The sequence below is a fragment of the Lepidochelys kempii genome, chromosome 4 (assembly GCF_965140265.1).
Source record: "Lepidochelys kempii isolate rLepKem1 chromosome 4, rLepKem1.hap2, whole genome shotgun sequence".
In the NCBI taxonomy this organism is placed as follows: domain Eukaryota; kingdom Metazoa; phylum Chordata; order Testudines; family Cheloniidae; genus Lepidochelys; species Lepidochelys kempii.
This window is the reverse complement of record NC_133259.1, coordinates 62511609-62528272: the sequence shown is the minus strand read 5'-3', so window position 1 is coordinate 62528272 and position 16664 is coordinate 62511609. Positions and strand designations below refer to the sequence as shown.

At 41.6% G+C, this 16664-nt stretch overlaps 1 protein-coding gene across 3 annotated transcripts in view; it reads right to left on the bottom strand.

The window, feature by feature from the left end:
• Positions 1–9204, bottom strand: part of FNIP2 (folliculin interacting protein 2) — a 90089-nt gene extending 80885 nt beyond the window's left edge. For 2 of the 3 annotated variants that reach the window (XM_073341493.1, XM_073341496.1), the window contains exon 1: positions 8900–9204. In XM_073341493.1, coding sequence (XP_073197594.1) covers positions 8900–8994 — 95 coding nt within the window. In that variant the 5' untranslated portion in view covers positions 8995–9204. Of the gene's footprint in view, positions 1–6548; positions 6584–8899 lie in introns of those variants that run through there. The other variant, XM_073341495.1, reaches the window with a different exon arrangement.
• Positions 9205–16664: the final 7460 nt, after the last annotated feature.

Below are 16664 nucleotides of genomic sequence, written 5' to 3'. Positions count from 1 at the left end.
AACAGGGCAATTTATTGAGGGATCAATCCCCTGTTGTCCAGTCCTGGCTTCTAGCAGTCAGAGGTTTAGGGACACCCAGAGCATGGGGTTGCATCTCGGGCCATCTTGGCTAATAGTCATTGATGGACCTATCACCCATGAATGTATTTAATCTCTTTTGAACCCAGTTATACTTCTGGCTTTCACACATCCCCTGGCAATGAATTGAACAGGTTGACTGTATGTTCTATGAAGAAGTATTTCTTTTGTTTGTTTTAAACCTGCTGCCTATTCATTTCATTGGGCGACCCCTGGTTCTTGCGTTACATGAAGGGGAAAATAATACTTCCATATTTATCTTCTCCACACCATTCAAGATTTTACAGACCTCTATCACATCTTCCCTGAGTCATCTCTTTTCTAAGAGTCCCGGTTTGTTTTTCTCTCTCCTCATTTGGAAGCTTTTCCATAGCCCTAATCTTTTTTGTTGCCTTTCTCAGTACTTTTTCCAATTCTAATATATCTTTTTTGAGATGGGGCGACCAGAACTGAACACAGTATTCAAGGTGGATTTATACAGTGGCATTAAGATATTTTCTGTCTTGTTTTCTATCCGTTTCCCAATGGTTTCTAACATGGTTAGCTTTTTTTGAGTGTTACTGCACATTGAATAGATATTTTCATGGAGTCATCAAGGATAGTTCTAAGACCTCTTTTGAGTGGTAACAGCTAATTTAGACCCCACCAGTTTGTATGTATAGTTGGATTATGTTTTCCAATGTGCCCTACTTTGCATTTATCAACACTGAATTTCATCTGCCATTTCCTTGCCCAGTCACCCAACTGTATGAGACCCTTTCGTAACTCTGCGCTGTCTGCTTTGGACTTAACTATTTTGAGTAATTTTGTATTATCTTCAAACTTTGCCACCTCACTGTTTACCTCTTTTTTCAGATCATTTATGAATATGCTGAACAGCACTACTCCCAGTACAGATCCCTGGGAATCCCCACTATTTGCCTCTCTCTATTGTGAAAACAAACTTTATTTCTACCCTTTGTTTCCTATCTTTTAACCAGTTACTCATCCATGAGAGGACCTTCCCTCTTATCCTATGACTCTTTACTTTGCTTAAGAGTCTTTGGTGGGAGGCTTTATCAAAGGCTTTCTGAAAATCCAAGTACACTATATCCACTGGATCATCCTTGTCCACATGTTTGTTGACTCCCTCCAATAATTTTAATAGATTTGTGAAGGAAAATCATGCCACACCAAAGCTTTTTCCCCAACATATCAGGTTCATCTATGTTTCTGATAATTCTGTTCTTTACTATAATTTCAGCCGATTTGCTTGGTACTGAAGTTAGACTTACTGGACTGTAATTTTTATGATTGCCACTGGAGACTTTTTTTTTAAATCAGCATTATATTAGGTTTCAGAGTGGTAGCCGTGTTAGTCTGTATCAGCAAAAAGAACGAGGAGTACTTGTGGCACCTTAAAGACTAACAAATTTATTTGGGCATAAGATTTCGTGGGTGAAACCCACTTCATCAGATGCATGCACTGGAAAATACAGTAGGAATATATACACACAAATATATACACACACACACACAGAACATGAAAAAATGGGGGTTGCCATACTAACTCTAACGAGAGTAATCAATCAAGGTGAGCTATTATCAGCAGGAGAAAAAAAAACTTTTGTAGGGATAATCAGGATGGCCCATTTCACACAGTTGACAAGAAGGTGTGAGTAACAGTAGAGGAAAAATTAGCATGGGGATGTAGGATGTAGAAGCCCTCTACACCAATATTCCACACAAAGATGGACTACAAGCCATCAGGAACAGTGTCCCTGATAATATCACAGCAAACCTGGTCGCTGAACTTTGTCCTCACTCACAACTATTTCACATTTGGGAACAATATATACCTTCAAGTCAGCAGCACTGCTATGGGTACCCACATGGCTCCACAGTATGCCAACGTTTTTATGGCTGACTTAGAACAACGCTTCCTCAGCTCTTGTCCCCTAATGCCCCTACTCTACTTGCGCTATATTGATGAAGATGTCATCATCTGGACCCATGGAAAAGCCGCCCTTGAGGAATTCCACCATGATTTCAACTATTTCCATCCCACCATCAACCTCAGCCTAGACCAGTCCACACAAGAAATCCACTTCCTGGACACTACAGTGCTAATAAGCGATGGTCACATAAACACCACCCTATACCGGAAACCTACTGATCACTATACTTACCTACATGCCTCCAGGTTTCATCCAGACCACATCACACGTTCCATTGTCTACAGCCAAGCTCTAAGATACAACTGCATTTGCTCCAATCCCTCAGACAGAGGCAAACACCTACAAGATCTCTATCAAACATTCTTACAACTACAATACCCACCCTGCTGAAGTGAAGAAACAGATTGACAGAGCCAGAAGAGTACCCAGAAGTCACCTACTACAGGACAGGCCCAACAAAGAAAATAACAGAACGCCACTAGCCGTCACCTTCAGCCCCCAACTAAAACCTCTCCAGCACATCATCAAGGATCTACAACCTATTCTGAAGGACGATCCCTCACTCTTACAGATCTTGGGAGAGAGGCCAATCCTCGCTTACAGACAGCCCCCAACCTGAAGCAAATGCTCACCAGCAACCACACAACAAAAACACCAACCCAGGAACCTATCCTTGCAACAAAGCCCATTGCCAACTCTGTCCACATATCTATTTAAGGGACATCATCATAGGACCTAATCACATCAGCCACACCATCAAGGGCTTGTTCACCTGCACATCTACCAGTGTGATATATGCCAGCAATGCCCCTCTGCCACGTACATTGGCCAAACTGGACAGTCTCTACGCAAAAGAATAAATGGACACAAATCAGACATCAAGAATTATAACATTCAAAAACCAGCGGAGAACACTTCCAACCTCTCTGGACACTCAATTTCAGATCTAAAAGTCGCAATTCTTCAACAAAAAAAAACTTCAAAAACAGACTCCTGCAGTTTCTTATTGAACTTGAATGAATTTGCAAACTGGACACCATTAAATTAACTTGACTAAAGACTGGGAGTGGATGAGTCATTACACAAACTAAAAACTATTTCCCCATGCTAATTTTTCCCCTACTATTACTCACACCTTCTTGTCAACTGTTTGAAATGGGCTATCCTGATTATCACTAAAAAAGTTTTTTTTCTCCTGCTGATAATAGCCCACCTTAATTGACTACTCTCGTTAGCGTTGGTATGGCAACCCCCATTTTTTCATGTTGTGTGTGTGTGTATATATATATATTCCTACTGTATTTTCCAGTGCATGCATCTGATGAAGTGGGTTTCGCCCAAGAAAGCTTATGCCCAAATAAATTTGTTAGTCTATAAGGTGCCACAAATACGCCTTGTTCTTTTAGCATTATATTAGGTATCTGCCAGTCATCTGGTACAAAGGGTGATTTTAGTTCACAAAATCTTAGCATTTAGACTTCTAGCGTTTGTATACAAGCATTTATAAAGTCTGTCAATTTTTAGTTGTTTGCCTTCATGTAATATAAATGAAGGGGACTCTGTTGTTTGACTGTTTCTCTTCAGTTCCTACCTAAACTTTATCAACTTCTATCCTCTTTACTAAGATATAGAGTTTTCCCTTTAATAAATCCTCCCCTAAGGGATGTCTCTCTCTGAACCGCGTGCTCCTCCATACCTGTTGACTCTTTCCCAGCCCCTAGTTTAAAACCTCCTCTATGATCTTTTTAATTTTACATGCCAGCAATCTGGCTCCGTTTTGGTTTAGGTATAGCCCAGGGGCGGTCAAACTTATTGACCCTCTGAGCTACATATGACAATCTTCAGAAGTTCAAGAGCTGGTGTGCGCCTGCTCAGGTTTCAGCCCCGTGGGAAGTGCCTGCCGGGGCTTGGGGCTTCAGCCCCGCAGGGAGGGCTGTCTTGGGGCACGTGAAATCATGTGCCCGCCAATTTTTGCCAGGGTTTGTTGGCCGCACTCAGTCACATGGTGTCACTGGGCCTCCTCCCTGCATGGCAGTTGCTGGAGCTGGCAAGCTGTGGCTCCGGGGAGAGGCAGAGGCAAACAGCTGGGAGTTACAAGTAGAGCCGCTGCTTTTGCTGCTGCCTCTCCCTTTGGAGGTAAAGCAGCAGCCCCTCCCTGCGGTTCCAGGTGTTAGTTCTGCATGGAGAGGCCATGGCAAACACCTAGGAACAGCAAGAAGGGGCTGCTGAGTGTAAGAAGGGAGGTCTGGGGGTGTGTGACTCAAGCTGTTGGGGGAGGCAAACCTTTAAATTGTGTTTTCCCCTCCTCCCCCCAGCAGGCAGCAGTCATCTCTGGCAGAAGCCCCTAGCCCCACCACCCCACTGCAGAAGCCCTGAGCTCCCCCACCATTGGATAGGTGGAAAATGGGGGGACGATGACATGGGGGGGCCCCACGAGCTGCACTTTAACTGTAAAAGAGCTGCATGGGGCTCACAAGCCACGGTTTGGCTACCCCTGGTATAGCCCATACTGTATAAGCTCCTCCTTTCCCAAAAGGTTCCCCAATTCCTAAATCCCTCAGAGCACCACTATCTCATTCACACACTGAGACCCTGCAGTTCTACCTGTCTTACTGGCCCTGTACCTTAGACTGGATGCATTTCAGAGAATGCTACCATGGAGATCTTGGATTTTAATCTCTTACCTAGCAGACTAAATTTGGCCTCCAGGACCTCTCTCCTATCTTTCCCTATGTCATTCATACCTACATGTACCTCAGCCACCGGCTCCTCCCCAGCACCACACATAAACCTGTCTAGATGTCTTGAGAGGCCTGCAACCAGCAGGCAATTCATCATTCGGTTCTCCCAGTCATCACAAACTCAACTATCTATATTTCTAAAAATTGAATCCACCATTACTATTACCTGCATCTTCCTAATACCATAAGTCCCCTCCTCCAGAGAAGTATTGTCAGTGCAAGAGGATGACATAATACTATGACATCATCTGGAAAGAGAGTCCCAATAAAGGGAATCATTTCCCTCTGCTCCAGTTTGATGTTCTCCTTCATCCGCCTTAATAGTGTAGAGGCTTTCAGACTAGGGGTGGACATGCTCTGTTGTGTCCTGGAAAGTCTTATGCATGTACTCCTCTATCTCCCTGAGCTCCTCCAGTTCAGCCACTCTGGTCTCCAGAGCCTGCACTTGGTCACTGAGGGCCATGATCTTCTTGCACTGAATGCACACATTTACTCCTTCTCATTACACAAGAACTAGGGGTCACCAAATGAAATTAACAGGCAACAGGTTTAAAACAAACAAAAGGAAGTATTTTTTCATTCAATGCACTGTCAACCTGTGGAACTCCTTGCCAGAGGATTTTGTGAAGGCCAAGACTATAACAGGATTCAAAAACGAACTAGGTAAGTTCATGGAGGATAGGTCCTTCAATGGCTATTAGCCAGGATGGGTAGGGATGGTGTCCCTAGCCTCTGTTTGCCAGCAGCTGGGAATGGGTGACAAGGGATGGATCACTTGGTGATTACCTGTTCTGTTCATTCCCTTGGAGGTACCTGGCATTGGCCACTGTTGGAAGACAAGATACTGGGCTAGATGGACCTTTGGTCTGACCCAGTATGGCCGTTCTTATGTCACCTGCCCACAAGGCAGGTAAACATACATGCATTCACTGCCATAAACAATTTCAGGTGCTCTGCTTGTTCATCACTTTCTCAGCAGTAGAGTGAAGGTAACAAGACTCTAGTCAGTTTCATGGCTGAAACCCTGTGGAAAGAGGTGAAATTTACAAATATTGTATCAATTTTACAGCATCTGCTTAGGAGCGCCAGGAGAAACTGTAAAGACAGACACAGGAATGTAAGGGTCAGAGACTGGAGGAGAGGTAAAAATAGAAAACATCCCCTTGTCTCCCCAGCCAGTTTCAGCCACATGTCCCCATTAGTACAAAGATCTTTCCCAATGAACTTTCTGCTGAATTGTGTTGAGCTAAAAGCCACCGAATCGAAGATGTACCTCCAGAATATTTAGTGTTGGCTGTCACAGCTCATCCTTTGAAATTCAGTAGCAGATGACATTAAGGGTTTTCAGGAAGGCTGGGATTTGAGGGTTCAGTTAAAAAAAAGCAAAGACCCACATTAAATGAAGAAGTGTGGGTTGTGTACGGGAATAGAACTGTGAACCATGCATTACCAGCATACATTCATTTAAGAATGGGAGTGTTGAGGATTTAAATATTCCATGGGGGGAGGGGGGAGGGATGAAGGAGAGAGAGAGAGAGAGAGAAATAGGTATATAACCCCAGAACATAATAAAAAAAGATAGAAGTGAAAACCAAAAAAATAATTGGGGGACAGGAGAAGAGATAGAACTGCAGAACAAGTGCATACAATCCTAAAAGGCATAATATATGAATAATTTGTTAATAAAAAGTTAGAGTTTTCTGAATTTAACACAATATTTCAATATTCTAAACTGAAATTCAGTAGCCTCAAAAAAACCCCAGTATAGTAAATAAAATAAAATAAATAATACCTTACTACTGGCACCGATGCTGCAAGGAGCTCCATGCTGATAGGCTCCTATTGACTTCAGTTGGACTCTGTGCAGGAGTCTGCCCACCTGGAGCTCCTTGCAGGATCAGGACCGTAAACGTAGACCTGGGGACATTTTAATTAAAATTAAATCCCTGCAAATGGATTTGCACCTTAATTGGTTTTTGTACTTTTGGTCCAAAGCAATATACATTAAGGCATAAATTTTAAATTAAGAATAATTCTGGACAAGTACATAACACATGCTTTCACTCTTTTCCATGCCTCCCAGTACCACAAGGCTTTTGTCTGCATTATGATTTAAGGTACAATGAATTCTGGGCCTGGCCATTTTAAGTCTTCCCAATCCACTAGCAACACTCTAGAAATAATGTGGCAATCATGTTAGATTGCCAGTGATTCATAACATTTACAGCAATCACTTTAGACTCTGGATATATAATTCAGATCTGACATTACCCAATGTTGGCTCTGATCCTGCAATTTGTTTCAAGCGGATGACATTTGATTCAAGCAGAGCACCTCTGATGTCAAAGAGAGGTTCTATGTTGGTGATCCCCTGTGCTTGCATTAAGTCACTTGTTGAATAGGATCTTTTTGTTTGTTTGTTTTTACTCCTAGTCTCACTCCTCACAGCATTCTTAGCATTTCAGGAAGTGAAAGTCAGGAATCTTATCCATTTCTATATGCTATCTACTCACAAGACCAAGCGAGTCATGGTGAGTAGTCACGTGAAGATTTGGATGGACACAGACGCAATACCATTTACTTCACTTGCCATGGCTACCCTGGTCTTGTGACCAGATAAGATATAGAAAAAGGATCCAGAATCTTGTCACTTAAATAACCCATACGGACCATATTCTAAGCAAGTTGTTCATTTTTTTTAACGCCATCACCAAATCAGGATTACACATCCAAGCCTCTAAAGGAATCCCGATACGTTTCATGTGCAAAAGTTCATGAAATCATAAGCACCTAAAGCAGTGGAAGGCATGCAGCTGTTCCACACAATCAGAGGAAACAAAAGATGAAACCCTGAATTCAAGGTATTCAAGGTAAGATACATTTCAACTCATATTTTAAAAAGAAGAGATGTTAATTCAAATTACGCAAGTAATAAGACACAAACACTAAGAAAGATGAAGGCAGAATGTTTCCTGTATTATTTTATTTGGAGGCTGGTATTAAAAACTATAGCAGTTTATGCATATGAGGAGATTTGAAATCCAGACAAAATGGCTGAGACATCAAAGAGAAGAAAAAGAAGCAGAAGACAGCAGAGAGAAAGCAGCTATATGGGAACAATAATTTTCACCTGGTTCTCTGCCCCCACTACTCTTTTGCATGTGTTTTCCTGCACTATTTAAGTGTAGTAGTAGAAGTGACATCAAACCATTTTGTTTAACTCGGGAACACATTATATTCCCAATTTTTAATTAATCTGGTCCACACTGAGACTCAATAACTGTCAGTTTTGCTGCCCACTCAATCATATTCATAGTTACAGCACCTGTGGCCATGCTACTTACAGCAGTTGTAACTTGCTCAAAAGTCTGGAGATTTTAAGGACAATCCCGAAGGACTGAGAAACACTCTAGATAGAAGACTGAAGATTAGGCTGTTATGTCTGATACCGATTACACTGAAAAATCCAGAGAATAAAGGTTATAGACCTTCTTTCACAGTGAGGAAAGATGGTCTGGGGCAGATGTCCAAACTGTGAGTGACCACACCCCAAGATCCATCACAGTTAAAGCTCATTTACCCAATGTAAGACCCTGAAAGGTAGCTAGCACCGGAACTCAGACATCCACACAGAACAGGGTAGCACAACATTAATGCTTAACAAAATGACTTTTGTACAGAAGGCTTGTAATGAAATAGCTCCCTAACATGTGTAAGTGTCTGGTCTTGTGGAAATCTCAGCCATTTCTAAAAGCTATTTCTGCAAACCTATTAGATCAGAGGCCAATCTAAAATTGCAGAATATTCCCCAACAGAGGCACTAACTCTCTAGCTGGCTTTAAATCAAAAGTACTGAAGCAAACTATTACCAATAAGAATTATACCAAGTTCTTAAAGCGCTTCACGTTTCTAAAGCACTGTGTGAACGAGAACAGACTGATACCAGGGTGATCAAAAATGACAAAAGCTGGGGGGAGGAGGGGGTGCGCGCGCTCCGGCTGGCTCCGGGGAAATGTACACACCCCTTCGTTCCTGCGGGTGCCCCTGCACAGGGCTTCCTTTCTTGCCTCCAATAAGGCTCCCCTACCCCTTGGATAATGTCCTTTTAGTAATATCCCTGGCATGAAGGAAACAGTTTCTCACCTAAAGGCAGGTCCTTCCTTAGGTGCCCTGCTAGGGGGAGAAGCCGAGCTGCTGCCCCTTTTGTTGAATAGCTTCTGGAGCAGAGTAGGAGCCATGCTGCTGCTTGCTGTTACCGCCGCCCGTATTCACAGGAGCCCCAGTGGGTAGCGCAAGCTCAGCTGGCTGGCGATAGTAAGAGCGGCGGGGGCAGCATCCCCGCTGCAGCGTGGCCGCCCGGCATTGCACGCAGGAGGGAACGGAGGCTACGGCTGGCTCAGCGTCCCCACTCCCAGCAAGGGAGGACACAGCCAATCATCTGACTAAACCCCTCGCCCAGAGGCGCTGACAGCTCCCTCTCGCAGGACAAGCCCCTCTCAGCCCGGAATCCTGGGATCTGAACGCGCAACATCCATGGAACGTTCTCCATTGGATACTCGGGATTCCAAGCCTTCCCCCGACACGTGGTCAAGAGCCAGAGTTAAAGGGACACGAGCCCTGTTTCCCAGTCCTCTGAGGTTGGGGTGTTTGAATAAGGGGTTGGGCGGAAGAGGAGTAAGGATAGGATTTCTGATTCTTTCCAACAAATATTTTATCAGATTTCTCTCCCTTCCCAGTTCCCAGGGAGGTTTCCTCTCAGTGAAGTAAATTATTAAAAATTATGCACAAACTGACCTAACAAAAGAGAGGGTTTTTTGTATTTGTTTTTTGTTGCTATTGAAAAATCTCTGGTTTATTGGGCGGATTTGCACATGTTCCCTAAAATCAGAGATAGCCCAAACCAAATCCCTGGATTCAAAAAGTCCATTGAATTTTGTGAATGTTCAGATCCAAGCTTTGCCATTGGGCCCTTTCTCTGTAACAGAACAAGTCCAGATCCTGAATTTGGAGACTTTGGGATTATTTTTTTCTTCTAGCCCTTCTCTCTGTAACAGACTGACAGAGATCGCTGATCCAAAGACTGAGGAAATGCCATCTTATCTGTTTATCAAGGATCCAAACTTTGGCCCTCATTTGTTGATTAGGCATATACTTAATTTTACCATTTGAGTATTCCCATTGGGACTCTGCAGGATTGGGGCCTTTGTTGCTTTGTTCATTTCTGCTTTTTCATGGTTTGTTTTGTTCACAGGTGAAATAATCTGATTACCTGATGCCACCGTTCTGTTGGGGGTTATGGTGGGAGGGTTGTTTTGGGTGGTTTTGTTTGGCACACGTCTTATTGCCCACATTCTTTTAATTACTTATCCTTCAAAAATGGGTTAGAAAGGTGTGATATGCTACCTTTTTTGCATATAGCCAGCTCCACAGTCTACTACAGGAAAAGACATGGGGCTGATTTTTGGGGGGCAGTTTGGCTCAGTGTGGGCAATTGAAGTAAGCAGTCCCTGCACTTCCCCAAAGAGAGGTACTGGGCCCTGGTGCAGTCTTGCACCTTCCTCCTCTTTGCACCCATGATGAGGCCACAGGCTAATTCTTGTCCTGACTGATTTTCAGAGAGGTGAAGAGCCTTGTAGAAGGACTAGTGGTATGTGCATATGGGATTGGGAAAAGCTTTTGAAGAGGATCCAGTAACATCTTCCCCATTTTTTGGAAACCTCATGCCGTTTAGTGCTATTCCAAAAGCAAAAACAAAGTTAAATAATACAGGAGAACCTTTTCAGAAATGTCTATATGAGCCCAAGATGAAAGTCATTGTGGCTGGCAGGGATATTTCATAGAACTGAGAGAGAAATAAGATGTTCCACAGAAAAGGAAATGAGATTTCTTTCTCTTGCCAACTAACTCTACCCCAATCAGTTCAAACTCTGTATATATACAGTTATGATATCTCAAGATACTAGGGCACATAAGCAGCTGCTCCCATAGCCAACAATAGGCACTACTTGGATGATCTTTAATGTAGGCATCTAATCCCTGAATAGTGGACTATGTCTCTTCCATAAAGTTCTCAAGCAACTTTTGCTGTTGCAAAGACTGCGGGCTCTAGTCTACATGAGGGTTGATGCTTGGTACAAAACTGGTTCACAGTGGTTTGTGTTTGTATGTGTGACAGTGACTGTCATCTCAGTTTGGTACCAACATATACAGACACTGCTGGGCCCTTTCAAACTTCCAATGGCAATTTCTGAATAATTATGAAGTAAATGAAGCTGCACACTGAGCACCGGATTGGGGACCAACTTCCACAACCATCGTGCACTGTCACATGCTTTTCAGGCAAGGTGGACAGAGTTAGGAAGTAAAGTATAAGTGGCAAGAAAGATGGGTAGCTTCTTCACATACATATAGGTGCAAAACATGAGCAAGTAAAGTGGAACAAAAAATAGGCCACTTGCTGATAAAATTTAACAGGTTGTGAAGCAGAAGGGCTTTTCCAGAGACCAGGAGAATACGTAAATAGAAATGTGATAGATTAAAAATAAACACATATCCATAGAATCTATCCAGAGTTTACTATACACCCTGTTTACTATAAGAGACTATCTGATGACACTCTTCCGTCAGAAGAGAAGCTAGTCTTTATGAAGGTAGCATCTGTGTCCCCATCAGTAAACTATGGCGCTGATAGGTTGTCACCCAAAACTTTTCGATAACTGGAGGCTTGGATAATCAAAAACCTGTTAAACTCTGCAGAGCTCCTAAGTTTCACAGGAGAGTAACTCTTCAGAACCTCCATTCCTACAAAGCTTAGGAGCTAGGTTCTGCACCTAGGACAGTGCAGGGAAGGAACCATGTCCCCTGAAATACATACCTGTCTTTCCCAGCCTGAAGCCAGGCGCGTAAGAAACTTCCAGTTCTATTAGGGCTGATGCCTTTGGCTGCTGTCTCTGAATCCTGAGCACACCACTTAGGTTTCAGCTCTGCAGAGCTTCTAAACTATTCACAGTCAAAGCTAAGCTTTGCAGGATCTACGGAGGAGCTTAGGAGCTTCACAAGAGCTCAACCTATGAGTAAACTCAGAAGATACCTTTATCTTTAGTTAGTCCAGAGTTTCAATTAACCAGAGAAGTGTTTACAAAAAGCGATCTAATTGTTTGATATGGTGATGTATATTTTATAAAAGACTTTGAGGATGGGGCCATATCTTTTTATGTGTTCTCTAAAGCACATAGCACATTTTGGGCACTGTAAAAATAATGAAATACAATTTTTCTTGGCACTTCAAAAATACTGAATAAAATATGATCAATTTAGGAAATATCACCGCCACAAAGAATGTATTATATCATGCAAGCAGCTAGACAAGCTGCCAGCAGCAAAGAGCTGGGGACTGTAGAAAATAACTCCCCCCTTCCCGCTACAAAGTAGCTTACTCATTCTTGGTTGAATGGAGTATTATATAACATGCTGTTGCTGCAGCAACCTTTCCCACCCTCTTGGCTAATGTGGTAGCAAGGTGTGTTGCTATGATATAGACGAACAGTTTCACTGTCTTTTACGTAAAGAACATACCCAGTTAAAAGTGAAAGAATTTTTAAAGGGATATGATCCTCTGAAGTAATTATCTTAGCAGAGTGGTTCTGAAACACCAATGATGTATAGAATAAAGCACTTGTTCATTAACAGTCTCTAATATTAAAAATCAACAAAAAGGTTTATTAGATATGTCTTCTTTTAATCACTGCAATCTAAATATTGAATAGTGTGGTGGGGGTGGAGGAGAAAGAAACTAAGAAAATGCATAGCTGTAAAAGGTGAGCATTTATAATCTTCTGAAAGCCATCCCATCATTTATACACATTATCAGGCAGTCTCATTTTTCCTTGCACCTTTTTTTCTCTAGAGGTCAGGACATCTGAAAACGGGTAGAGGATAAATGCATAACTTTCCCTTTAACCTTTTTAGCCCATCCTTCCTCTTTGAGTTTTACTCCAACATGCCATAGGTGGGTTTTCTTTTTTAAATTACCTCACAAGTTTAGGACGTACCAGATACATCTGAATTCAGTTTAATGACAGTTTCTCTAAATCCTGCTAGGAGCCAAACAACCCCCTTTGTCAGTGAACTGCAAGGCAAGATTTTCAAAGATTTTTCCTTTTTAAAATCCATCTAGAAATGTCTTTCTCTCTTTTAGCACTTGAGTTCACATGGTACTCTCCTGAACCACTACATATTTTTCAGTTAGGGTTCACTCCTGCATCCTGCTAAGTGCTCTGCCTCAATCAAATGAGACACTTAAGCATGTGCTTAACTTTAAGCATGATTAATCCTATTAAAGTCAATAAAACTACTCACATTCTTAAAGTTAAGCATGTGCTTTGCTGAACTGGGCCAGAGAGCTCAGCCTCTTGCAGAATCAAGCCCTTACAGCTTAAACTTTTCTTCCCTATGTCAAATGCAGGTTCACAGTCTAATAAAGAATAAAGGAATGAAAAAAAATAACTATATTTAATAGACAGAAATCCTAGTGTGTAACAATTTCATCATGATCAAAGACCCGTGGAGAAGAAGAGGAAAAATGCTAGGGTTATTCCTGAACTCTGATATTTTGTACAAGTTAGCTGTACCAACCAAGACAATGAGAGAGAATCTGTCTTATACAGCTTTTTTCCCCTGAATGCTTTTTGACAAGAAAGATTAATGAAATGTTTATTATAGAGGGCATTGTGTTCTTTCATCAGTTAAAGTGATGGTGCCCAACTGTAGAGTCTGAATGTCAAGTTTTAAACAGAGTTCAACTTTATATATTCTGTACAAAATGTTATCAAGTAAAGAGAACACTAATTCCTTGAAATGTGTTTGTTTTTCTCTCGATGTAAATACCTAGTTCCACTCTAGGAAATTCATGGTTTATATAAGACTCTTACTGGTGTGAAAAATTCAGTCACAGTTAGTATCATGCCAGCCTTCATCTCCAAAAAACTGTGTGACAGGAAGTATCACCTTTGCTCCCTTTTTCAGGATGTGGAGGCTGATATTGAAATGCTTTCCCTTTTTAATGGAAAATTAGTATAAAACAAAGGAAAAATAGACACAATATGCAAGAAAAATAAGCAAGCCAAATAGTGTCCAGATTAAATCCCTTTCACCATAATTTTGACTATCTCGCCTACAGAAAGAGATTGATTCTGCTCACACTCCAGGAGGTTCATCACAACAGTACTTCCAGTTTGCTGGGGCAGGAACTGTCCTGCTTTATGGGGCCAGTACTGGGGTCTTATGGAGGTATTTGCTGGGAGGGGAGAAAGGAAGTTTGGTGATATATTATTAGAGGAACATGCATGGCAATGTAGCAATAACACTCATAACCTCTCTCCTGAAGTGGGGGGATATGGAGGGAGCTGGGATATTGAATGGGGAACAGGGCAAAGAGCTGGTTGGGGGGGAAATATGGTCAGAAATGAGACAGAGGGGGCTGCATATTTGTTTCCCTTTGCTGAATGACTTCCCTTTGATACCTCCCATCCTCTGCATTGGGGTAGCCCTAACAGGCCTCCTACAGCTCAGAGCTCCCTAACTCTATCACAGCCACTTTCTTTCTGATGAAGTTCAAGAAATATTATGTAGGAGGTTAGACTAGTTGATCATAATAATGGTCCCTTCCAGCCCTAAAATGTATGGTCTATAATGAGGATTACTGTGATTAAATTATATATTTATATCCATCCCAAGGTCAGATTCCTTAGTTAAGGAGGGTAGAAGAGCAGGATTTTTTTTAATTGGGTTGGTTGATGTATAAATTCTACGTGATGTAAAGAGGGCTCTTCTCTGACTGATCTTATGAGACCCATCAGAGCAAGACTTCTCTTCTTCAGATGTTAGCAATAATTGACTTGCTCAGGTGGAGAAAGAGTTACACCTGGACGAGAAAGGAAGGGCAAGAGGTTGTGGACAGTGGAGGGGAAGATTTTTAATACATATTGAAAATTTTAAGTGCTTATCCAATAGAAAGACTCTGATTTACTGCAGTGAGAGTTGGATTGGTCCCTTATTGCTATACATACAGAAAATTAAGCATTTGAAGTTAAACATGGATAAAGCAGCTCAGCAAGCAAATCAGCTACTGCTTCATCTTCAAAATACTTCCAATAATTAATTTCACTAATCAACAGAGCTAATGAATATGGGCCTAGAGATGTAGTTCCTAAATTCTTATTTCAAATGAAAATAAGGCTCACAAAGGTCAATAGTTTTACTACTTGGAGACACCTTATGTCAATTTAAAATAATTATTTACTTGTAAATTTCATGTAGAATCTCATGCATTCATTTAATCAGAACATAACTCAGTATTCTTTCCAGAATCTATTTACAAATGTTCCACTATCTGTCAATGCATATAAACCGATGTCCTAAGAGGTGGTGATCATACAATCACTGTACTGAGTAAGGATGATCTTGTGGTTAAGTTACTTGACTAGACCTTCAGATATCTTAATTCAAATCCCAGATCTACCTCCAGTCTTCCTGTATGACTATGGGAAAGACATTTAATTTCTCTTTTCTTTGGTTCTCCATCTGTAAAAATAAGGGCTATAATACTTCCTTTCTACCACTCTTTGTTTGTCTTGTCTATTAAGAATCTTAGATTATAGGCTTTTTGAGGCAGTGATTGTCTTTTTCTATGTCTGTACAGCGCCTAGCACATTGTGACCTATAGACACTATGGTAATATAAATTATAGTAACGTAATAATAAAGTATTGACCACATGCTAACTGGACCCACTCCCTCCCTTCCACCAGCTAGTGAAATACTGCAGGGACTGCCTAAATGCTCTCCTGGAAGACATTGTTAATGACTCTTCCAGAGGAAAAGTTACCAGCACCTCTCAGAAAAACTTTAGTCAGACCTCTGCTCAAAAAAATCTGTTCTGCACACAAGCATGTTGGCCAACTACTGCCTGGTTGAGATCATTTCTGGGAAAGATAAATGACAAGTTGTTGCCATCATCACAAACAGCTAACCACTCACCTACCTGGACCTGAACATCACCTAGTTAGGTTTCAGCCCAGGTCGTGACATAGAAACAATATTAATTGTAATGGTCGGAGATCTCCTTAGGCCAATGGATTGAGGCCAGATATCTGATGACTCAAGGTTTTGGTGTCCTTTGAGCATGTGAAATTACTGACACAGCTGCATGACCTGGCTTAGAAAGATGGAGTTGTCTTAGACTGGTTCCACTCACTCCTTTCCAATTGTTCCCAAATGGTGAAGGATGACTGTTCTTTCTTCCAGCTGTATGGTCCTTGTGGAGCTCAATACTCTTCTGTTCAACATTTATATAAAGGCACTCAAAATTATCATGACCCTGTGTCATTAGTACACCAGTGACAGACCGTTCTACTTCGTTTTATCTTTTGATCTTGGAACTACTGTCCCCACACTCTATTAGTGTCTGGCTGGCACATATTAAGAGATGGATGAGAGTCAGCTTGATGCAGCTCAAACCAGACAACATAGAGGTGATACTAATTAGTGGGGAAAGTGCTCTAAGGACCTGGTGAAGTGTGAATGCTGATCTATAGCTATCTGTCCAGCCATTACAATGTGCTCTGCATTTAAGGGGTTTCACTAGAACATCAATGTCTACCCTGTATTAAGAAGAAAATTTGTACACCAGGTCCTCAAAGTTCTTTCCCAATCAGTATCACTTCCATCTTGTTTTATATTGAAAAATGTTCCCCAAGCCATGCCCCAGGATTTTAAAACTAGTAATAAATAATAAGATAACAAAAATGACTTTCCCCTCAAGCATTTTGATGTTAGGGTTGATTTTTGGGGGGCTCAGAACTACAAAGCATTGTTACTGTGCAGACTTCACAAGAGACTGTCAAAGGGTG